Source organism: Genypterus blacodes, unplaced genomic scaffold (genome assembly GCF_046128005.1).
Source record: "Genypterus blacodes isolate CSIRO-AG114 ecotype Tasmania unplaced genomic scaffold, CSIRO-AGI_Gbla_v1 ptg000327l_1, whole genome shotgun sequence".
NCBI lineage: Eukaryota > Metazoa > Chordata > Actinopteri > Ophidiiformes > Ophidiidae > Genypterus > Genypterus blacodes.
Genome location: NW_027467113.1, coordinates 151746 through 175832, shown reverse-complemented (window position 1 = coordinate 175832; position 24087 = coordinate 151746). Strand labels below are relative to the sequence as shown.

The 24087-nt window shown below is 49.3% G+C and overlaps 3 protein-coding genes across 3 annotated transcripts; 1 reads left to right on the top strand and 2 right to left on the bottom strand.

Moving 5' to 3' along the window:
- The first annotated feature begins 433 nt into the window (after positions 1-433).
- On the top strand, positions 434-8461 carry fosl2 (FOS like 2, AP-1 transcription factor subunit). The gene is made up of 4 exons (XM_076137596.1): positions 434-1060; positions 3452-3706; positions 3960-4067; positions 5781-8461. The coding sequence occupies exons 1-4, from the start codon at positions 932-934 to the stop codon at positions 6333-6335; spliced, it is 1047 nt and encodes a 348-aa protein (XP_075993711.1). The 5' UTR covers positions 434-931; the 3' UTR covers positions 6336-8461.
- A 1591-nt stretch (positions 8462-10052) lies between these two features.
- On the bottom strand, positions 10053-11372 carry LOC142988438 (delayed-rectifier potassium channel regulatory subunit KCNS3-like). The gene has a single exon (XM_076137616.1). The coding sequence runs from the start codon at positions 11370-11372 to the stop codon at positions 10053-10055; it is 1320 nt and encodes a 439-aa protein (XP_075993731.1).
- A 1225-nt stretch (positions 11373-12597) lies between these two features.
- Positions 12598-23760, bottom strand: wdr35 (WD repeat domain 35). Its single transcript, XM_076137623.1, has 28 exons — positions 23372-23760; positions 23169-23286; positions 22718-22789; positions 22517-22609; positions 22297-22425; positions 22035-22168; positions 21594-21759; positions 21224-21369; positions 20996-21121; positions 20632-20817; positions 20406-20441; positions 20262-20322; positions 19277-19421; positions 18842-18911; positions 18656-18709; positions 18001-18110; positions 17535-17751; positions 17378-17458; positions 17030-17166; positions 16241-16444; positions 16020-16166; positions 15772-15904; positions 15554-15664; positions 14602-14766; positions 14289-14429; positions 14024-14180; positions 13357-13597; positions 12598-13262 (listed from the first exon to the last, which is right to left on the bottom strand). Exons 1-28 carry the CDS (start codon positions 23393-23395, stop codon positions 13112-13114), a joined length of 3555 nt encoding a protein of 1184 aa, XP_075993738.1. The 5' UTR covers positions 23396-23760; the 3' UTR covers positions 12598-13111.
- Between the last annotated feature and the right edge of the window lie 327 nt (positions 23761-24087).

The following is a 24087-nucleotide window of genomic DNA, read 5'->3' as shown; positions in this document are numbered from 1 at the left end:
GCGGGTCCGCAGAGCAGCGCGCCGAGGGAGGGAATCCCTCCAGCGTCTGACGCGTCCCGTACCAAGGAAACCCACACGCGCTCTGACGCAGCTGCCCATTTTAGGAAACATGCGTCAATGGACCGAAGCGCCGGTGAGACGCGGAACTTCACGGCGACCGCTGACGTCCGTAAGAGAACAAAACAATCCGCCCCTGGCACATGTCGCCGCTCCGCACACCCGAACCCGCACTTCACCTCCCCGGAGTCCACGGGACGAGACACGGAGCCACGGACCGGTCCGCTTTCTGCTGCCCGAAACCAGAAGCACCCCCCCCCCCCCCCCCCCTCTCTCTCTCTCTCTCTCTCTCTCTCTCGCTCTCTCAGCCCCGCCCCCCGCCTGGACGCTACGCCCAGGCCGTGACGTAGGTCGTTTCGTTGGCGTTGAAAAGCGGTTGCAGTTCTTCATAGTGCCATAGAAGTGAGTCATCTGAAGGAAGTGGAGAGGAAAAGACAAAAGTTCCGTGAAGTGCAGAGCGTAGAGCGGCGTAGAGTGACTGACAGGCAGAGCGGCGGAACACACTCCAGAGCAGCACAGACTTGCGCTTGAAGTGAGTCACTGAAGCGACGACACACACACACACACACACACACACAAACACACACAGCTGAGGCTGAAGCTGAAGCTGCGCGTTTGACTTTAGGCTGAAGTTTACGCGCCGTGAGGACCTTTGGTAGCGCAGTGGAGCGACAGGTTCAGTCACACACGCACACACACACACACAGGCAGCAGCTCCTCTACCTGCTGGTCCCCTCACAGGTTCTAGACCCGGTCCGTCTGAACGCGTCTCTGGATTTCTGAGCTCAAAGTCCGAGGATTTACACGTTTGTGCCTTTTTCACTGCGAGGATTTAAGCCCGGCCGCCCGCTGAAGCCTTCGTCCTTCCTGGATCATGTACCAGGACTACTCCGGGACCTACGACACCTCCTCCCGCGGCAGCAGCACCTCTCCGGCCCAGCCAGAGTCCTTCACCAGCGGCAGCAGCACGATCGGCAGTCCGCTCTCTACCTCAAACTACCAGGTAACACCGCTGATCACACTGAGGATAACTGCGCTAATTCTCCTATAATCACTGTGCACAGCTCCAATGACGCACCGGAGATTCATCTGCGCCTTTATTCTCTGCCGTTTACTGACATTTGGCGTATTAAAGGCGAATTATTAGAGTTTTATTCTGCGATTTGTTTTGGTAATCGAATAAACTCGATGACACCGAGTCACCGGTGATTCAACAGATGGAAGAGAGAGTGTGTGTGTGTGTGTGTGTGTGTGTGTGTGTGTGTGTGTGTGTGTGTGTGTGTGTGTGTGTGTGTTCACTCCTCTCACACTCATAATGCAAAATACAATGTGGCGATTCAGTTTGAATAAGTATCAGTTTGTGTTCACCGGCGGGCTGCGAGCAAAGACAGGGGAAGAGGAGCTGAGGAGCAGAGCGAAGGAGCTGAGGAGCGGAGAGGAAGAAATACTTTGCAGTTTTCACCGCGTTTCGATATGAAGCTGAAGAGTTACGCGCTCATGCTTTCATTCGTTGTAAAATAGAAAATGGTGAAGTTTCTCCGTGTGTGTGTGTGTGTGTGTGTGTGTGTGTGTGTGTGTGTGTGTGTGTGTGTATAGACTCGCTCTGTGCAGCTGTGGGGGGATTTGAACCCAGAGCTTCCACATGTCAGTCCCCTGGATCCTCGTCCTCCATTCTACATTATAAGCTGACCCGAATCACAACGGGGGGTCGAACTTTACGCGTCCTGTTCCCTCTGGCATGAGGGTCTGAGCTGCTCTATGAGGGTCTGAGCTGCTCTATGAGGGCCTGAGCTGCTCTGTGAGGGCCTGAGCTGCTCTATATGAAACCACAAACACACACACACACACTCAGGTTTTATATACACTCGGATCTTCAAGAGAACTCAGCACCTGAACGCCACACGATTGCAGCTGCGCGCTTCCAGGCTGCGTGTTCAACTCCAGATCTCGGGTCTGAGCGGAGATCGACTCGGTGACTCGGGGACTCGGGGACTCGGCGGGTCTGATGCTCGCAGACGCGCTTCACGCTGCGGTGCGCATGGCCCACTTCCTCCAGCGGGAAGCAGCGCGCATGGACACGGAGTCTGAGCCCGGGACCCCGCGGTGTTTCCTCCGTGTCCCGGTGTCAAAGTGGCGCTCATGTGTTGATTTAACTTCCCGTGGATACGAGCCGCAAAGGTTCTAAAGCTGCGAGGCAGACGCGCGGATCTGGATCAGGAAGCTGCGCGTTGTTTACCCGCACGGACACACACACACACACACACACTTATTGCGCAGTGGCTTCTGTGGAACAGGCGCACGTTAGATTACAGTAAATGACTTCGGTTCATATCTGACACCGATTCGCTTCCGTGGAATCAAACACTGGCTGCCTGTCACAGCGGACTGGAACATGACCGCCTCCTGGGAAAACAAGGGATATTTATGAGAGCAACATTTGATCACAATCTCTCTTCTAAATGCATTTTCTTTCTTCCCTCTATATTATTATCACTACTTTAATTACAATTCTAACAATTATTATTATTATTGCTTACCTGATGCTTTTATTTTGAAGGTAAACTCGTCTAATTCTGCCCCCCCCCCCCCCCCCCCCGCCCCCCCCTCCCTCCCCTCTTTTCCTTACTGGAACTGACCGCGGGTCACATGTGGTTAACAAATCCCACTCACATGAGTCACCACGTAAACAAAGTTCCAGTAGATTCCGGGATATCCGTAGGAAAGTCGGGAATAACGCGGATGGGGGACGTGCGTGAGTTACGCTCAGCGACACAGCGGGGGACCAAAGGGTTAATGCCGCTGTTCTGATGCAACTCGCGCACTCGCCGGTTAGTTGTGGGTTCGAAGCCTGCGCGAAGGATTCTGGGTTCAAATGTGAACCAAAGTGCGATTCCGGTTTGAGAGCAACAATTAATGCTTTTCCACTTCATCAGACCTTGCATCATCATCATCATCATCATCATCATCATCATCATCCTCCTCCTCCTCAGATTCCTTCCCTTGCTTCATGTCCACTTGTCTCCTTCTTCATCCTCATTATCTCTCTGATTATGGATCCAAAGCTCCAGACGTCTTTATGTTCAAGCCACTCTGTTGTAGTAAAGAGGAGCTGCTTCATCTCGGGCTTCCCTGCATGATTCACAGCGTGTGTGTGTGTGTGTGTGTGTGTGTGTGTGTGTGTGTGTCACAGCTCTCCTCATGTAGCTGCACAGTGTTTCAATCTTTACTAGAAGCTTCAAATGTGGAGAATGTGTGAATCTGATCATGATGAAGCAGAACTCCAGAAGCTTATGGGAAGAAGTGACACGATGCTGTATCACCGTATAGACGCGCTCTTCCTCACACGCTCTTCTTCACACTCTTCTTCTTCTCCTCCTCCTCTCTCTCTCTGTAGAAGTACAGGGTCGACATGCCCGGCTCTAACAGTGCCTTCATCCCCACCATTAATGCCATCACCACCAGTCAGGACCTGCAGTGGATGGTGCAGCCCACCGTCATCACCTCCATGTCCAACCCGTACAGCCGCTCCCACCCGTACAGCCACCACCTGAGCAACGGGCCGGGCCTGCTGAGTCACAACCCGCTGGCCCGGCCCGGCGTCATCCGCTCCATCGGGGACGCCCGAGGACGACGCAAGAGGGACGAGCAGGTGAGAGACGCGGCTCTGGCTCCCGAGTGTCGGTTTAAGTGTGTGTGTGCGCTGTAAGCCGAGCGAGGTGTCTTATATTTACATTGGAAATCGTTGAATGAACATGTTTGCTTAAGGGCGAAGCGTCGATGGAAACGTGTTTATTTTCTAGCTGGCAGAATGAGTTCAGCGAGGTCGTGTTCCTACACTTGTGTATTGATTGTTCTCGTGTGTGTGAAGTCTCACCTGCCGTGTTCTCCTCACTTGCTCTCAGCTGACCCCGGAGGAAGAGGAGAAGAGGAGGGTGAGGCGCGAGAGGAACAAGTTAGCCGCAGCCAAGTGCCGCAACCGCAGACGAGAGCTCACCGAGATGCTCCAAGGGGTGAGTAGGAACCGGAGCTGGATCGGCTTCAAAGGCCCGATCCACCTGAACGCGGGTGGAGGAGGACTCCTTTTCTGTCTCTCTTTCTTCCTCGCCGCGTCTCCCTGCAGCTAAAAGCACCCAGAGTGAGTCAGACCTCGCCGCACCTGAGTCGTCTGTCGAGTTGAGAAGCGAACCAAAAATGGAACGCCGGCAAACAAAAGAGTGTCAGTTCAGCGCCGGGCTCACGTCTCTGCTTCAGTCTGGCAGCCGTCCAGACTCTGACGGCCCGGCCGACTCTGACTCCAATACCTGGAGTGACTGGTTTGACTCCGGCAGGTCTGGTTGAACAGATGACGGCTGATGAAAAGCTTTGTGTGTGTGTGTGTGTGTGTGTGTGTGTGTGTGTGTGTGTGATGCAGACAGAGGTCGGCCTGTCTGCTGGCTGCAGACGGTAACAGCGTCTAAATGAATCATTAGCTGAATTACAGTGAAGTGGAGTCTGTCGGGCCTGAAACAGAGGAATGTGCTGCAGGCCCACGCCGCTGCAGAATGCGGGACAGTTTGTAAACGGGGCAAATTACTCCTCTAACAATCCAACATCCAGACTGCCAACACGTCACACACACACACACACACACACACACACACACACTCTTCCAGGGGGAATAACGCCCTTCCTCCTTCACACTGCCGCTTTTTTTAAAAGCCCAAATAAGGAAGTATCTCATTCCAGGAACGTAAACACGCAGCGTTTGTGCCGTTTCCCCGTCTTTGATTGAGCCCGTCGTCCCTTAATGTTTTACTCGCCGCTTGTCCCTGGGCTCCTCCTCCCTTGGCTCCCTGTCCTCACTTCCTCATACCTTTGCCTATGAGTCAAAGTTCTCAGACAGCATGTCAGCGTATCCATGTTTATCTGCCTGCATGTCTCGCTCCAAAAACCTGAACTCACCAGCTCAGCCCTGTCCTTATGTGTCTGTATGTCTCTGTGTGTGTCTGTGTGTGTCTCTGTGTGTGTCTCTGTGCGTCTCTGTGTGTGTCTCTGTGCGTCTTAACTTGTCTCCAAGTGTCTTTGTGTCTCTGAGTGACACATTAACGAATGAGGCGTGAAATCTCTGTTCAGAATCCTTTTTATTAAAGGCTTTGAAGCTCCAGTTTGTGTTTAAGCTGAAGACTTTAGATTCTAACACTTGAAATCTAAACTGACACACACACACACACACACTCACACAAACACCGTTGTTGTGCAAATAGGAGCGTTGTTGTGTTTCTGTCCGGGTTGAGTTGTGCAAACAAACACTGCCCCCCTGTGGCACTTTAAAGGAACACTTCATGTTTACTCAAAGGGTTTTACAGCAAAAGAGCCTGAGGAAAAATCCCTTAAGTTATCAGGGACAAACGTACAACATCTTCATTATCCAGCAGAGTCAAACTAAGCAGACAGGTCTGTTTAGGGTTAAAGGTGAAGAGGTCAGCCTTTAACGTCTTTAGGGACGTGGATGTTGACGACTCGTTGCTTTCTAGTTTGCGTCCCCGACTCGTCCTCTTGTCCGGTAACAAGGAGGCCACATGCATGAGCTGTGTGTGAGCAGGTCAGAGGTCAGAGGTCAGAGGTCATTCAGAAGAGTCTAATCATAAATTCTTATTTTATTTTATTTCGTATTTAGTCTCTACATGTTCGTCCATACTGACGTCGTTCTCCCTCTCTTTGTGTGTGTGTGTGTGTGTGTGCAGGAGACAGAGAAGCTGGAGGAGGAGAAAGCCGATCTGCAGAAGGAGATCGAGACGCTGCAGAAGGAGAAGGACAAGCTGGAGTTCATGCTGGTGGCTCATAACCCCGCGTGTAAGCTGCCCATGGAGGATCGCCACCAGCAGCCCCTCCTCCACCAGCAGCACCACCAGCAGCAGCAGCAGCAGCAGTGCGCCCCCCTCCCTCTGACCATGCGCCCCAACATGGCCGCCCGTGGCTCCATCAACCACGTGGTGGTGAAGCAAGAGCCGGAGGACGAGGAGATGAAGTCCCAGCGCTCCGTCATCAAGCCCATCTGCCTGAGCGGCGGCGGCATCTTCTGCATAGACGGCGACGCCCTCAACACGCCGGTGGTGGCGGCTTCCACCCCGGCCGCCACGCCCAACGCCCCCAACCTCATATTCACCTACCCCAGCATGCTGGAGCCCGACAGCCCCTCGCCCTCCTCTGAGTCCTGCTCCAAGGCCCACCGGCGCAGCAGCAGCAGCGGCGATCAGTCCTCAGACTCGCTCAATTCGCCCACCCTGCTGGCCCTCTGAACCGGGGCCGAGCCGCTAAACGAACACTGTGAGGAGCAACTGCACACCTCCTCCCGTCTGTCCACAGACCCAAGAGCACATTCACAAGTCCGGACCAAGCTGACCATGTGAGCCGTTTCTCCAACAAAGGGCTAAGACGCTCCTCCTCCTCCTCCTCTCCTCCTCTCCTCCTCTCCTCCTCTCCTCCTCCTCCTCTCCCCCTCTCCCCCTGCTTCAGTGTTGTTTTTTTTAAAGTGTGTGAACCAAACCGAGGAGTGTCTCTGATCCAGCTCCCCTCCAGACTGTCGCCGTCTTTACCGAACAGACTGTTTTGACAGACGGAGAGTCGCCGAATTCTGCCGATGGCGAGATGAGTCGACGACAACTTAAGAGTTCTTATTCTATTTTTTTGAAAACAATGAGGAAAACAAAGAAGCCATGTGGCTGACGCTTGCACTCCGACAAGATCAATCAATCAATAAATCACTAAGCGAGGTCAAAACTCTGCCGGAGGTTCTGAGGTGTGAGACTTCCTCTCATCTTTTATCTGGACCTTGATTCAGGAAGAGTGTGGACAAGCTGGTAAACATTGACTTCATCTCTTTCATGTATTTCTGGGCTGTGCTAATAGATTTGACAGCGTGTTTAGTTGATGCGTCGTCTCTGTGGCTGCAGGGCGACCCTCCAGCCTGCAGGGCGACCCTCAGCCTGCGGGGCGACCCTCCAGCCTGCAGGGCGACCCTCAGCCTGCGGGGGGACCCTCCAGCCTCACTAATCTATTCCTGCTCTTTTGCCATGTGGCTTGACTTCAGTAGTGTTGATGTGCTTTTTCCTCGGTGATCTTGCAACATGTTTATGACAAAGTGTATGTGATTTACATTGATGTCAGGGAATCTCTGGTGTGTGTGTGTGTGTGTGTGTGTGAGTGTGTGGTAGACCCCCTCCCCTCCCCCCGGCCCCCCCGTCGTGTGATCTGGCCCCAGAGGGAAACGTCGTCGTCGCTCCCTGTCGTCCCTTTGCTCCGACATTCCGCCGACTCAAACCCTCCTCAGCTCTTTGTTTCTCTCCTTATCCAAATAAGGGTCTGACCCTTTCAACACTGCCTCTCATGGCAGGTCAGGTTTCAAAAGCCAAAAAGGTTTGTGTTACACATGTGATCCTGTAATTTGTGCGTCTTTGTGTAACGGAGGGACTCGCTCCACTTTGGAAAAAGCCACTGTGGTTTCCACCGTCGCCAGCTGGCAATAACCTCAAGCCTGTTTATACGGTTCTTTGTAAATCTGTCACTTTTAGTATAAAAACAATGTGGAAATTCAGTTCAAACTTGCTGATCTTTCTGTGCATGAACATATGCCAACATTTGAGGTACTTGGTAGAAAGTAGGAGGCCGTTTGGCTTCAAACAGGCACAGCGACTGATGTGAGCTTAAGGACCAGATGAGACTCTGCAGCCGGCCTGAGATCAAAGAGAACACGTCGTATTTCTGAGGTTCTATGAAGCACTTCTTCTTCTTCTTCTTCTTCTTCTTTTTCATTATTTGAGTGTGTTTGTATCTTTAAGGGGTGAGGGGTTTCACTAGCATGCACTGAGAAGAGGAGAACTGCAATATTTGTTTACTTCAAACATTCCTTATGAATATAACGTCAGGGGTGTCGTCGTCGTCGTCGTCGTCTTTGTTTTTTTGTTACCTGAGGATGAGACGTGGGGGGCGGGGGGCTGGGAGACTTTTGTTGTGCTGGGTGCAGCAAATGGACGTCCATCCATTGATTGATTACAAGCTGCTGTTTGCTTGATTCGAAGGAACGCGTCACCTTTTTCACCCGCTCACGGCGCTGTAGTGGGGCTGCAGGGCGGAGATCTGCCGCCCTGCGCCGACGTCGTCGTGCGTGGAGGTGAAACGATGAACCAAAAACTGTGGGCGAGTCTGAATCGTCTGTGTGTTGAACCTTTCTGGACCCCTGAGAATCACATAGGAAAGCCATTGACTGTAGATCTACTGTCTGTCGCCTGTTTTCAACTACTATTACTTAATTTTCCAAATGCTTTATCTGTTTAAAATGATTCAAAATTAATAAAAACAGCAATATGTATAGCAGTGTTTGTTAATTTAAATCAATAATAATAATAAAATGCATTTTCGACTTGAAGTGGGTCTGTTTTGTTCCTGGGAATGTTCAATCTACAATGTTGAAGTGAAAATGTCATGAACTCGGTCACTTCCAATTATTATCAATCAAAACATGTGAGTGACCTACAGCAGTTTGACTGTAAATGACCTAAATGTGAGGAAATCCAGTGAAATTGCTGGAGTGAAGCTACAGTTTGTCAGGGCTGAAGGTGTGAGTGACTAGGCCGGTAGGAGACAACGTGAATAAAACAAACTTTGCTTCTATCAGTCGATTAAAAAACAAACAGATTCCGTTTCCAGGGCAGTTTGTGTTTGATGGGAAACAGCTCCACCCTGTGGTCGCAGAGCCGCATGACACCTGGAGTCATTCAATTCAATCCGTGTTTGGAATAACAAGAAAAGGATAAACAGCTGAGAACAAGAACCAAAGTGATCAACCACCTGATGAAGCAGTTTGAAAGGTCATCATCTTGTATATTTGGATGTAAATATGATTGAACCTGTTCACTGTGCCATGCTTGTATGTTATACAACAAGAGGCCACTGGGGGCACTGACGTCAAAGCCAGGTCCTTTTCTTTCTACAGAAGAAATCGGAGGGTTTGCAAATATAAACATACAATTCTATGTGTAATAAATATTCTTTTAGAAAAATACCTAAGATAATGAGAAGATTTCACGTTAGGAAACTGATTTATATGAACGTCACATTTAAACTTTAATACATTTTATACAAGATACACTTTATACACTGCAGTCAAGTCATTCGATTGGATACTTTTCCATTTCTTTATACATTCGTCTTGGTCACTTTATAGTCCTTCCCTACAAATCTGTGTTTTGATCTCGGTGTGTGCGTGTGTGTTTTCTTGGCTGCCCTTCAGAGCGGAGATGACCTTCAATGTTGCTGACGATAAGGACAAGAGGCAAGGGAGAGAGGAAGAGAGGAGGAAGGTGAGCGCTGAGTGGATGTTTAGTTAAAATGGCTTCAGCCTCAGAATAATCAGCTTCCTGTGACTCACTGAGTTTTATCTTCATCAGCAGCAGTTTAATCCAGAGATGAAGAGATCACATCGATTGATCCTGCAGCCTCTCTCTTATCCAGGTTAGTGGAACTCTTTGAAGGGCGTCCAACAGATATCTGTCCTGTTTCTAATCAGTCAGTGTGTCCGCATCTGAGGACGTACACAAAGTTCAACAACCTAAAGGCACAGCGATGGGATGAAGAGTCCATCCTCATGTTTACACGCAGCTTCAAACTCAGATTAAAGTCCAATAAGGACATAAGATTCTGTTCAGAGTAACAGGATGGTGTAATGAGTCTAAACTACAATTGCTACTAGAGAACAGGAAGGGAGGTAGTTACTGTCCTTACCCTGGTGAAGGAGCTCTGTCCAGTGTTTAGCAGAGCATCAAGCTCCTCCCACCCAGACAAAGAGCTTCACAGGCCGCATGTTCCAGTATTTATTACTGTTGCTCTCCTGGAAGAACAGATGTATCGTCTGCGATGCTGACAGTCAATATGAGCTCAGTAGCATAAGAAATATGAGGTAGTCGTGTTGTTGTTCCTTCCAGGCTTCAGGTTCATTCTGTTCTTACCCACATTCTGTCTCACTCGGAGCTGCTGAGCCTGATTCGTTGGTGATTCCTCTGGCGGGCAGCGATGCGTCTCTGCCTCTCATAGAACTTGGAGAACCTGTCGAAGATGTTGCTGATGGGCAGAGCCATGATCAGCAGCCCGTACACGATGCACATCGCCCCTATCACCTTCCCGTTCTGAGTAACAGGGACCGTGTCCCCGTATCCCACTGTGGTCATGGTGATGGTGGCCCACCACCAGCAAATGGGAATCGTGTGCAGCTTGGACTTCTCAGATTCTTTCTCTACAAAGTAGATGAGCGTGGAGAAGATGGAGATGCCCACAAAGAGGAAGAGTACCAGCTGCCTCACCTCCCTGGAGCCTTGTCTCAGTGCGGCCCCCAGAGAGCGAAGGCCGATGGAATGACGCGCCAGCTTCAAGATGCGGAACACTCTCATCAGCCGCAGGATCTGCACCACTTTGCCAACGTTCTCCAACTCAGAGCTTTCGCCTTCATCTGCCACGTCCACGGCCAGAGTGACGTAGAAGGGCACGACCGTTATCAGGTCGATGATGTTAAGCGGGCTGCGTAAGAACTTCCTGGCTGAAGGCGCCACGGCCAGACGGACCACAAACTCCACAGAGAAGAAGAGGACGCAGAAGTTCTCGAAGTGGGCCAGCGCCGGGTGCTCCTGCACCGTCTGATCCAGCTGCTCGGCATTTTCGTCCACCTGATGAAACTCCGGCATGCTGTGGACGCACATGGCTACAATGGAGAGGACGACCATGCTCAGGGAGGCCACGGCCATCGCTTTAGCCAAGCAGGAGTAACTGGGATTCTCAAGTCGGATCCAAATGTTCTTACGGACGTCTGCACACCAGGAGCCTTCGAACCCTCGCAGGTCGGCCTCTGAAGGAAAGAGCTCCATGGACGAGTCCGAGCTGCTCTCATCCGAGCTGTGATCCTCTGCCAGCTTCTTCAGCTTGGAGAACTTGTACCTGCAGCAGGAGTCCAGGTAACGCTCCTCGATGCCCCAGTACTCAATCTCTTGACTGAAGGACACGACGCACAGCCCCTCTTTCAGGTGGAGTTTGCCTGTGAGGTAGAAGTTGAGGATGTAACGGAAGAAAAGTGGACTGCGGTCGAAGAAATACTCCATCTCAGAGGGGATGAAGTCGTCACACAGCTCCAGGATCGCCTCTCTGGAGCTGCAACCCAGCAGAAGGGCCAGCCGAGTGTGAGGGAAGCGCTTCAGATGGTCGTGCTTCATGCGTCGCTTGAAGCCTCCTACATTAACGTTAATGAAGCAGTCGTCAGGTGTGGCTGTGTGAAGAACTTGTCTGTACACCATGATGGAGGCGGAGTTAAGTCTCAGACAGGTATGAAGATGAAGAGGCTCCTCAGAGGTTCTTGTCTGTGATGTGCTTCACATTAGAGCAGGTGCAGGGTCTGGTTGCATCACAGTTACAGCCTGTAGAATGACACGAGATTCCTTTACTGGACATTTCCTTTCTCAGCACAAAATCCAGACTAGGCTGCAGGTTGGACTGTGTTTGTGTTTCAGAGAACAGAAACTTCAAACCTCAAAAATTACAATGAATTTAAAGCTTGAAAGAGACGAGCATGAAACTAATAATCGTTCAACTGCTGCATGAAGTTGCACAAACATTTGTTGCAAATAGATTATTAACTAGAAGAACATGTGTGTGTGTGTGGATCAGATCATATAAACCTGCTGTCTGATCTAAATGTTCTATCCTGGATAAACTTCTGCACCAAAATGTCATGGATACAGTGAGCGAACGCATTTCAAGCAAAAAGAGGACACAGCACATGTTCAGCATCAGCTGCTAGTTTGTCCTTTCCAATGCCAATGGAGCACATCAGCAGTGTTTGTTTCTCACCTGTTGGTGTCATCTGGGAAACAAAGAGGCGTGGCTCCAGGTGAACTTTATTGAGCCGGGTTAAACCATCACTGATTGAGGAGGGGGAAGTGATTTTTTTCAGATTTTGATGTGTAACACATTTACACAACGTGCAACAACTTTACATCAGTTTCATTTGTGTTTGATGAGGTGTTGAGGTGCAAACAAATGGCCCGCGGGCCAAAACTGGCCCGCCAGAAGGTCCAATCCGGCCCGCGGTATGACTTTGCAAGGTGTGAAAATTACAAGACATCAACAGTAAATTCAGCTGCAAACTGCTATTCCCAATCTGTCCACTGGGGCTGCGCTGTTTCTGTTGACACGCAACTCCAAACACAAAGGCTGTGGTCGAGGATCAAACCCATAAACTTCTCGCTGTGAAGAAGAAGAAGGCGTTAACCCTTACCCACCGTGGATCAAAAGCCCATACGTAGGATCTAAAGGTATTTGTATTTAATTGTTTGACGATTGTGGATTGGATTGAATAACAAGAATAGATTCTTTGATTGAATAAAAGATTCATTCATGTCTTCTCCGTCTGTGAAGGCTTCTTGAAGTTATATTTGCTCTCCTCAGCAGTGACGTCATCGCTCTTTTGTATTCATCTCCAGCTTGGTGCATTTCAGTAAATGCTGCGTCCGGAAATGTCTTTGAACGTTACATTGATTGTTGTTCGCTATTATTACTTTACTTTATTACTTTAATTTCTCACATTAATACACGGATGTGGACATGTATGTGCATTTAAAATCATTTATAGATGTTGACAAGTTGTTTCATATATAATGAATTTTGTAAAAAAGTGAGTTTTATTAAATGTAAACATTCAAACATGTACTTGTACTTCTTTGCACTAAAACAAAGGGAAAACATCCAATCCTGAGTTCTGATGATCCGGCCCACTGGAGTTTACATTAGACTGAATGTGGCCCCGGGCTGAAGTGAGTTTGACTCCCCTGGTCTAGATGAATGACAAAGATAGAGAAATGAAAACACAGCTGTTCCATGATAGTTTCCTTCTTTTGAGCTTTTTTGCCAAACATGATCAATCGTGTGAAAAACATTATTATGTTCAGAAGACAAATACAAAAGAGTTCTATAAAGTCAGAGAGAGAGAGAGAGAGAGAGCGAGAGCGAGAGCGAGAGAGAGGCATCATGTCTTGTCTTAGGCGACCGAGCTGTGACACAGAGGGCAGAAGTTGTGTTTGCTGATCTCCTGCTCCAGCGCACAGCGTTTACACACGCTGCACATCCAGAACTGGTACTCCCGGATCTGCTGACCCGTCACCATGCTTGTGGGTAACTTCATTTCCGGCCTGAGGGGGAAAGACAAATGAAAATTGAGATAAGATACAGGCGGGAAGTCAAACTGGTTGGTTGTAGGCGAGAGGTTCCTGTAAGAGTTCTCACCCGTCCCCGGGTCGTTCCAGCTCCACCATGCGGCTGTCCTTGGGGCTGTGCTTGGTGAAGATCTGCAGGGCGAGGTCCTCGTACAGCTGCCTCTGCTCGGGCTCCAGGCTCTCCAGGGACTCCAGCTTGATGAAGGCCCGCGAGCACGTGCCGAAGGCCTGGCTGGCCGAGGAGCAAATGGCGAGCAGGGAGTAGATCTCCACGGCCGGGATGATGTCCTCGTAGTCCCGGAGGTGAAGGGCTACAAGGGGTTTTCAGGGAAGTTGACATTAGAGCGAGGTCACAGATTGTTTTTCCTAAGTTGTTGCAGTCTTGAGACGTTGGTGGACAACTTCAGATCTATGTTACTATTCATCCGAGAGCAAAACATTCAACGTTCTGCACAGCACAATAACAGCCAGAGAACAATTTGTAACTAAATAAACTTCTAACTTCATGCAGAGGAGCTTAAACTCGTGTTCTGTGTTCAAACACAAACCAACCTAATAAGTGAAGGGGATTTATGCAGAATTTAGTTGCAGTTGCCAACACAAGGCCACAAGGTGGAGCTACAGTACATGACCTAACTCTCCAAGTATGATGAAAATGGTTTTAAGGTCTGGAGGATAAACATGCCCTCCTCCTGGCCCCGCCCCCTGTGTGAGCTCTGTCCCAGTGAGCAGGTTACCTGTGCGGATGGCGTCCTCCGTGTAGCCCTCGTACAGCTGCCTTTGAGACAGCAGGAAGAAGTGATACGCCTCCGCTCCACGCCAGGCGTTGTCCACGATACGACTGTCAGACAAGGTTGCGTCTTCCTCCAGGAGCCCAGCGAGGGCGAATGTTGCCTAAACGTGTAAAGAGTAGGATCAACCAGGCAGGATGTACTTGTTAGACATTGTGAATGAGCCTGTGATGTTCTTTCCCCTAAAGAAGTCAAACCTTAAACAAGTTACCTCTGATTTCTTCCCCTTGGCTTTGCTCTGCTGGGACGTCTTCAGCTGCTCGTGGTAACTCTCTACCAGGAGAGCAGCCAGCACGTAGAGCTTCTTCACCCTCATGGGTCGTGTCCTCTTCTTGGCCTCCTCGTCTGCTATCTGAACAAACGCACAACAAATGGCTTCACTTCACTAAACACTAAACCTGTCACTGAGGGAGAAGTTCACAACCCACGGATGAAACGCCAAACGGTTTGATTCCCACTTCACTTCAGCTTCAGAGACGTCTTTGTTTACAGGTGAAAGTCACATCAAACAGGAAGTGAAATACCTTAAACATGAGCTTGGCTGCGTCCAGGAAGTAGTGAGCTTTCCTGTACAGCTCCACCACCTCCAGGGTCTTGTTCTTCTCCAGCAGATGGGATGCATACTTGGCCAGAAGGGACTTGATCTCTTTCATGTTGTGGTTCTTGGCGAGTTCCACTGCTTTGTTCCACTGCAAGGAAATAACATTTGATACTTTACAAAACTAAATCACAACATATTCAACGGGCTCCTAGATCGGCTCCCTAACACGACACGTTCCTGTCCTCATCGGTCTGTGTGTACGGGAGCTTCAGGAGAGAGACGTGCTCTATACTGGAGCCACAGCCGTTTCATTTTGTTGTCAGATAAACACCAAATTAAGGGGAGAATCTTCCTGAGAGGGAGGACAGCAGCTTTAATCACAGTTCAGTCAGCTTCCTCTCACACAAACCAGCTGTGGTGAGGCTGAAGAAGCTTAGTTAGTGAACAAGTACTCAGTCACTCAGTACAGTACAGTGACCTACAGGTGAACCGAGACCAGGTTACCACGGTGACACCAGGGATTGGCCAAGACCCCAATCCAACTAAAATCCAACTAAATTCCTTTCTATTTGCAGGATTTGTGTGATGGAAGGATCCTGCTGCTCTCTCTCCTCTTACAGCAGCACAACAACAATCAACACACTGTGATCAGCTGGACTGTACAGCTGTTATACTGGATCCTACACATGTACCCAGTGTACTTCTCTCTGTGTGTGAGTGGAACATGGACACTGATCAGTTACAGCTCATCTGTTAAACCAAATGTCTGAGTTGACATTGGAGGCTCCCAGATCCATTCACACTCTGCAGCTACATATTCCTCAGGATGAGAGTGGGCGGACAGCGAGCGCCACTGTGATGTAAAAAGCTGTCAAACCCGGGGCGGGTGCCAGGATGTCGCTGGCGCCACAGCTCCTCTGGCCCCCGTCTCTCACCTGATTCAGATGGACACAGGTGTCGACCGCAGCTTTGGGTTGGTTGCATTTAAGGTAAGCGCTCACCGCCTGCTCACACATGCCCACCGTGGCAAACATCTGTCCAATCTCCTACAGCGCAGAGACAAACAGTGGAGGTTTAGACTCACTGAAGCCTGGAGGAAGCAAACTTAGTCTCACATTAGGTACATGAGGTCAAAGCTGAACACTTGGCTCACCGGCAAAAGTTTGTGGTTCTCAGGTAGCAAACCGGTCAGCGTCTCCAGACCATCATAGTCCTCTAACATGTAGTAGCACTCTGCCAGACGCTCCTGGTTGTGCCCCTGGATGTAGTACTCCACCGCATTCACCCTGGGAAAGGAAACCACTCATACCTCTTAAGAACTAAAGGGAGAGACCATGTTTGACCTGACTGAGGTGAAGGATGTGAAGCACTACACTCAGAAAGAACAAACGTCTCCATTACCACTTCTGTCTGTCAGCAAAGTAGTCTCCGATGGCGTTGTGAGCTTGTTCCAGCAGAGTATCATCACAGTCCCCAGAGCCGCTTTTGAGCAGCTGCAGCACCCTGAACCAGTCTCCCAGCTTGATCCTGAGGCTTATAGCCAGATCCCTGCAGGGAAACAAAGAGTCCAGCGTCACCTTCAGGTTACTGGTTAGAGTTAGTCCCTCTCAAACCCGGCTCACCTGCGGCCCATATCCAGGTACATCCTCTCCGCCTCCTCAAACCTGCTGAAGTAAGCCGCCACCTCCGCCTGCTTCATGGCTTCACTCTGCAGGTTGCCCAGGCGCTTGACAAACTCGATGCCCTGGTAGTCGTTGCAGCGGACGAAGGCCTGCTCGGCCATCTTCAGGTCCAGTTTCTGCAGGGCTGCCTCGGCCAGCAGATGCCTGAGGAGGGCGATGATGGACAGAACACAATCAGATGGACAATTTCTTTATTTTGACTGGAATCTGTGACATTGGCGGGGTTTCCACTGAGCTGCACTTTCACCTTTAAGGTTAAGGGGTCAGCTTCTCTCTCACATACAGAGTGCAGACTTGAGTTTATAATGTCTGTTTACCCAGGAGAAACTAAATCGTAGAAGATCTGCGTCATCCATCATGTTGACCTCTGACCCTAACCCAGCACACAGACTTCATCCTCATGTCTTCACAGATTCAGGTTGTGGTTCCTTCACATTCTTCAGGTTACAGACGGACATGTTGGGAGCCAACGTCTCAGCCAAAATATGGATTTGCGCAACAACGTTAAGGCTGCTGCTCCAAAAGTCTCCAAGCAAACCTCCAGTGTAAATGTGGCACATGAGTGTGAGGCTCCTCCCACGCCAGCATGGAGGGAAAACAGCTCAGTGCAGACTCCTCTAACCTATACTACATACATGACAGCTTTACATTTGAGGGAAAAACACAGATTCATCCAAAACCAAAGGTGAGGTCCTTAAACATTGTGGATCAGAGTTTGTGTTTGTTTACCAGAGTCTTGGGTGAGGATTGTCTTCGATGAACTGCGACGCATCTTCAATCCCCACTTTTTCGATGAGCGCTCGACTGTCTCTGAGCGAGCGGATCTCAAAGTTGATGAGGTTGTCTTTGTTGGGCCGCTCAGGGTCCTGCAAGGCCACAACACACCATAAGAGACACACACACACACACACACACACACACACACACACACACACACACACACACACACACACACACACACACACACACACACACACACACACACACACACACACACACACACACACACACACACACACACACACACACACAGAGCAGCTGGGTCTGTGCTGGATCCCATTAGAGAAGGAGCCGTACCTTCATGATCTCATCCAGGAGGACAGATTTGATCTCCAGGTCCTCAAAGCTGCAGATGTATCCAGATGTTTGGATGGGTTCCTGTGTAGAGTGGAGATAGTTGGTTTTCACAACAGTAAGCGCTGGTGTGTGAGGTTTCACCCGGACAGAGACTCACCTCAGGGTCCAGGTTCCTGAAGACGTACATCCTGGTCTTTTCCATCATTGCGAACAGATCGGGGTTGTCGTTGGCCCACTTCATGTCCCAGACGTCTTTTCTTTCAAACTTGGACGGATCCCCGGCCGACGCCTGATTGACAGCGCTGCCGTCTGAGGCGCGGAAGTCCAGGTCCAACAACGTCAGCACGCCGGCGATGTCGATGATCGCCAGACGACTAAAGAGATAAAGACGTTAAGCTCACTGAGCGACACACAGGAGAGCATTCAACCTTCAGTCATGCTGGAGTGTGTGAGGGGTTCAACCACATGGAGCTGCAGGTTCCACAGTTACATGTGGAACCTGAAGGCTGTGAAAGCTTGTAAGTGTGTGACCCTGAGTCATGTGAGTGTGTCGGGTGTGTCGGGGTCTGCTCCTGGATGAAGGAGTCACTGTATTGTGTCATGACATCATCGTCTCAGCTTGCCTGGAGTTGCAGTTGATGGACAGGTAGTAGGCTCTGTTGTTCAGGCTGTACTTCTGCAGGAGCGCCACCTCAGGGAGGCTGTATCTGTGCAGAGAGCCAGACTCACGGCCCTGAGAGAGAGAGAGAGAGAGAGAGAGAGAGAGAGAGAGAGAGAGAGACACAGAGAGAGAGAGAGAGAGAGAGAGACATACAGAGAGAGAGAGAGAGAGACAGAGAGAGAGAGAGAGAGACACAGAGAGAGAGAGAGAGAGACACAGAGAGAGAGAGAGAGAGAGAGACAGAGACAGAGACAGAGAGAGAGACACAGAGACAGAGAGAGAGAGAGAGACATACAGAGAGAGAGAGAGAGACAGAGAGAGAGAGAGAGAGAGAGAGAGAGAGAGAGACAGAGAGAGAGAGAGAGAGAGACACACAGAGAGAGAGAGAGAGAGACACACAGAGAGAGAGAGAGAGAGAGAGAGAGAGAGAGAGAGAGAGAGAGAGAGAGAGACAGAGAGAGAGAGAGAGAGAGAGACACACAGAGAGAGAGAGAGAGAGACACAGAGAGAGAGAGAGAGAGAGAGAGAGAGAGACACAGAGAGAGAGAGAGCAAAATGATGACTCTGAATTGTAATTCCCTTATTAAATTGGATCCTAACAGCAGATTGGTCCGTACCACTATCAGTGTCTTATCTGACGCTGTGATGCAGCAGATGGGATCTCTTGTGGCCTGAAAGAGAAGAGGAACATGCGTGACCCATGTTGTATGTAGAGGACTTCATGTAGTGTAGATATCTTACAGTTAAATGGATTTGTTTACAGACAGGTTCACTACACACAACTCTAAGGTTTCCCCACTCACTGTGAAAGCTTTAGAAAAGTCCAGACCACTATCAGTCACTCCTGAGGGGCTGCTGTCAATGGGATAGAGCCTGGAGGGGCAGGAAGTGAGAGAGGGACAGAGTTGTAAGCACTTTCCATTTCTGTGTATTGTGGTGTAGGTGCCATGAGGGCCTGGCAGAACAGAGCAGGTTTGTCTGGTGGTGGCATGTGATGCAGACGGATGAATGAATCATCTTCATGGCACTGTCAGTACAAACACCTTACACTGAAACGGCGAGCCAACAGATCCTCGGCTGGGCCCGGAGCCTCCGCAAACCTCCGCTCTGTGGTCGTCTTACCTACTTGTAACTTTTCCGTGACCGCGCTTGATATGTACTGCAAGTTCTGACACACAAATTCCTCTTCTTCTTCTTCTTCCTCCACATTGAGCGGCAGGCAGGCAGGAATGGCTCACCTCTCTCTCCCCTCCTTCTTGCTCCGGGTCACTTTGTTGATCACCAGGGCCGTGAGCTTCTTGGCCACTCTGTACTGCCACATGTAGAAAGCTTCTTTGGAGGCGGCGACCACGTGCGTCTTATTGATGGTGACAAACAGCGGCTCTGAGGAAGCAGACACGTCATCGTGTGGCAGTGAGGTTAGATCGTACATGTTCACTGTTTCACCCTGAGCTTGTCAAGTTGAGGATGTTGGTGGTTTCATTGATTGAATAGTAAAGAACACATACATGACAAACTCTATATCTATGTAAAAACCCTTTATCTGTTTATTTAACTTATTAATATTATCTATACATGTCTTTAATACCTTAATTAAAATGATTTCCTGCTCATTTTTAGCTGAGTTTGTTTTTCAAAGGCAACAGCTGCAGATGTGTATGAAAATATAATTATAAATACAAATCTTTTGCAATGTTATTGATTAATTAAACAGAAAATGTCTTCTTTCTTGTCACTAATAAGCTATAAATCAAATTCCCATGTGCTTCTGTATATTTGTATACAAGAGTTCAAGCAGCTCCTGTTTGTTCAGCAGGTTCTGATCTCTGGAGCTCATTCAGACCACTGAGCCTTTCAAACCTGCAGACTTTGAACTCTGAGCTCCTCAGCAAACAAACACTCAGCCGGGTCACTGGGAGGAAGGAATGCTGAATGTGTGTGAGATATAGAGATGCCTGCTGATGTTTGCTATAGGATACAGTGAGCCCATGAATGCCATCACACTGTGGGAGGCAGAGAGCTGACTGCCTCTCCACATCTGTCTATAGATGGAGTGTGAGCTCTCACATAGGCTCCAGGAACATCATGGGAGCTGCTCGGCCTCCGCATGCTAACCAAGTTCACCCCTGTATGCATACAAGCTCACACGTGTCCGCCCTGCTTCATGGATGATACACAGATGATCACAGGCAGAACATTCACACACACACCGTATGAACTCACCTATTTCAACGTACTTGGAATCCAGCGGCGTTCCGATGGAGTTACACAGGATCAGGACAAACTGAAACACAGCAACCCAGAGGTCATTCATGAGCTGAAGGTAGTCATTTATGACACATTATGGACGTGTGGCTTGTACTTTACCTTTGCATTACTCCCAGATTCACTCTCAGCTTCCTCCTTTGTGGCAATGAATGAAACACAGGGAGAGAAGAAACAAGAGATACACACTCATTACATTCAGCTCTCACATCTACTCAAAGTTATGGGATGTAGGTCTCACATATCTGGCACATCAGCCCTTAGTATGAACACGTGAGTACACACACACACACACACACACACACACACATGTTGGTGGTGTTTGTACCTGCGGCTGAGTCTCATCTGCTTTGGTGGCCAGGATGCAGAAGTCTCCACAGGTGGTGATGGACATCAGGCTCTTGACGTATTTCACAAACTTCTCGTTGTTCTTGGTGTCCCAGAACACCACGCAGTATTCCTGCCGCTCTGGCTTTGTGTAGGCGTACACCACCGTGCTGGAACAGTAGCCCCACTGTGAAGAGACGACACCAGGGGGACACGGTTCACTTTAACATGGAGTTTCTACATACTGAGGGGGAACTGAAGATCTTCTGCCCTGTCTCTGATCATGGGAAACATGTTACACTGTTGTTTTCAGAAACACTTTGGACAACATGTGAATCCTCTGCCTTCGTTGGTCTGCGCCTCACCTTGTAGTCCGGCCTTATGTTGGCAAAGTAGATGTAGGAGTCCACAGCCAGGCCGATCCGCAGCCCTCCTCCCTCCCAGGCGATTCCTGTCATCTGCTTCCCGGGAACTTTCAGAGTTCTCAGATGCTGTTTGAAGGCAGGAGAGCAGTGATAGAAAAACAGACACCTAACAAGTCCCTGTGTGTGTTCCAGTGTTAAGCTGTACAGAGCTGCATCTTCTCCCCTCACCTCTCCAAACGGCGTGTAGAACTGCACCACGTTGAATTCCTTATCCAGATTGGAGGTTCTGAGGGAGCCGGCCACCGCCAGCACACTGCCACAGTGATTCCACTGGATGCTCACCACGTTCATCAGAGTGTCGATATACACCGGGTCTGCGGGAGGGGAGAGAGCAGCCGAGCTCCATTAGGGAACACTGTCACTAAAGTGGAGCTTGGGAACATAAATAAGGCAAAGAAAGAGCTGGAGTGGCACTGCGTCCTCACTTTTGATGCCATACTGTTCTCTTCCCCCCGCTCACTGTCTGACTGTGGCCTCTGTGTACCTGAGACTTCTCTGAGTTATCTCTCCGTACTTGGCAGAACAATTATGGACTTACTCTCATCACTCTCGTAGCGCATGATCTGGCATCTTCCATTGTCGAAACAGAGGGCGAGACACGGACAGTCGGGCTCAACGTAACCTCCCGTCCCTGCGTACCAGTGGATCCCAGCTATACTGATGGCTCCCGTCACATTACTGAGACAGCTGATGCTCATCTTCATCTGAAACATCATGCAGATTATTAACTCCAGCACATACCTCTGCCAAGGCCCAACACTTTGTTAATTACATTACATCATCATGGGTTTACTTTTAAGGGAATCCTGCCGCACAATGGACAAACAAACAAACAAACACACAAACCTAACCTCCTAACACCCTGATGTGTAAACACAAGAAAGGTAAACTCGTCCTCTGGCAGATTGGTCATTGTGTTTCTAGGGTAACAACACAATAAGTCAGGAAAGCGATAGATTACAGAGGCTCACACACTCACGATGAAGTTCCCCTGGTTGTCATAGATGTGCACCTCTCCGTTGGCCATGCCGAACAGGAGGATCTTGCTGTCTGGAGACCAGGCCACATGAGCCAGCTGGTTCCCCTTCAGCTCCTTCCCCCAAATCCGGTTACCTAGAAGAACGAGAGGCCTTTATTCCTCTGTACGAGCCGTTCCCAAGTGTTTGATCATACAAATCCCTCTCAAAGCAGCCTAGATGATTATGAACATGTTTGCTATAATACTGTGAAGCTGTGATCACCGTCCACAGAGCCGACGATGACGGCCCCGTCCTCGTACACGATGCAGATCTTCTGACCGTCGGCGTTCCAGCTCATGCTCCTCACCACAGACTTGTTCCTGTTGTTGATCATCTCCTCGTACCACGCGCCTGTGAACGCACCAGAGTCACTGTCAGTCACCACAAAAGCCAGAGTCGTTAGGAAACAAGAGTGTATTTCTGATCTGACGGCGGTGATCACCTTTGTAGAGCATCCACACGATGATGAGGCCATTCTGGTCGCTGGTTGTCAGCTTCTCGTACTGTTCGTTCCACGTCACCACTTGTACAGCACCTGTCAGTTAAGTAAGCATTATGATTCAGATAGTGTTACCATGGAGATGGATGGGCAGCCTGCCTGTTATTAACGACTAAATGCTTATTTCATAACTGCATAACTCACCACTGTGTCCCTCTAGAGTCTGGTTCATTGACAGATTACTGGGTGCAGCAAGGCCTTTCAGTTTCACATCATCTGTTAAGAGGACACACACACACACACACACAGACACACAGACACAGACACATACACACACACAGGGACAGGGGTGAGATTTGTGTGTTGTGGCTCCATTTCTACCAACAGTGCCACAGCAGCACAGACCTGATGTTAAACTAATGTAGTCAAGGAGCTTACTAAAGTTTTAAAAACATTCCACACACTGAGAGATCGGAGAAACCTCCAATCTGAGTTCTGAGGCTCTGACATAACAACAACAACAGACTGAGGTTCAGCTCAGCTTAAGGAAGACACGTGAAGTTTTATACATTTAGATGTTGACAGTTAAGACCCCCCCCCCCTCCAGCATGTCGCCTCTCCTCTTGTGTGTGTGTGCAGGCCAGTGTGAACTCACCTGTCTGGGTTTCCAGCTTGAGGACCCTCAGGAGTCCATCGTCCCCCCCACAGGCTATGAAGCCCTGGTCTTTGTTCCAGGAGACACACTTCAGATGGATGCTGTTGGGTATAGCGATCTGAGGAAACATGGACGATTTGTCTTTATTAACCCTTTCTGTCCTGATTTGTGTGTTGTGTAGTGTCAGGTATGAGGTCGCTGACCTTCTTGCTGAGGTAGATAAACATGGCGGCTGGTGCTCAGACTTCTTTTAATCCTACGGAGTTTATCCAGGGTCTGGTAGTGGCTTCGTCTAGTTAGACTAAGGGCCAAATTCAGGCAAACTCTCCAGTTCGGCGCTGCTCTGTCGTTAGCGTAGCATTGGCGTTAGCACAGCCAGCTAACTAGCTCGCCATAATAAGAAAACAACCCCAAAGTGCAGCACAGTAGCGGGCTACAAAGCTACATGCTGTCTGGACCCGCAGCTACGAGTTTACGACTCGACAGAGTTTTACTCGACATGACTGAAGGACGTGTCAAGCTGTGTTCAGTTTGTTTGTGTTAGCTAGCAGCGTTGTATTATGGTAGCATCCCCGGTCTCCCGTGGTAACCACAGACCGGAAAAGGCGCGGCCTAATTTCAGGGCTTGTAGTTGTAGTTCATCTGTGAGAGGCGCGGAAGAGAAACTTTTAAGGGGAAAAGTAGAATAGAACGAGGCTACAGATTAATTATTTTCAGAAACGGTGGAAATGTTAGGAAAACAAATCGTCGTAATATTTTGAGAAAAATGTTAAAATACTTAACATCAGTATGACAATATCAGAACTTGTATCCTTGTAACAAATCAACTTTATCCCTAGTAATATTGTCTTTATTCCATAAAAAAAATCTTGTTTTCTTGAAATATTGCAAATGCATTCACACATTGAGATATTTCTCC

Excerpts from the sequence above, each read along its gene's own strand:
- fosl2 (XM_076137596.1), top strand. The coding sequence starts at position 932 with ATGTACCAGGACTACTCCGGGACCTACGACACCTCCTCCCGCGGCAGC. Across the intron at positions 1,061-3,451 it reads TCTCTACCTCAAACTACCAG|AAGTACAGGGTCGACATGCC; the intron begins GTAACACCGCTG and ends CTCTCTCTGTAG. Across the intron at positions 3,707-3,959 it reads GACGCAAGAGGGACGAGCAG|CTGACCCCGGAGGAAGAGGA; the intron begins GTGAGAGACGCG and ends ACTTGCTCTCAG.
- LOC142988438 (XM_076137616.1), bottom strand. The coding sequence starts at position 11,372 with ATGGTGTACAGACAAGTTCTTCACACAGCCACACCTGACGACTGCTTC.
- wdr35 (XM_076137623.1), bottom strand. The coding sequence starts at position 23,395 with ATGTTTATCTACCTCAGCAAGAAG. Across the intron at positions 20,442-20,631 it reads CAGATGAGACTCAGCCGCAG|GAGGAAGCTGAGAGTGAATC; the intron begins GTACAAACACCA and ends ATTGCCACAAAG. Across the intron at positions 14,181-14,288 it reads CCAAGGGGAAGAAATCAGAG|GCAACATTCGCCCTCGCTGG; the intron begins GTAACTTGTTTA and ends TTACACGTTTAG.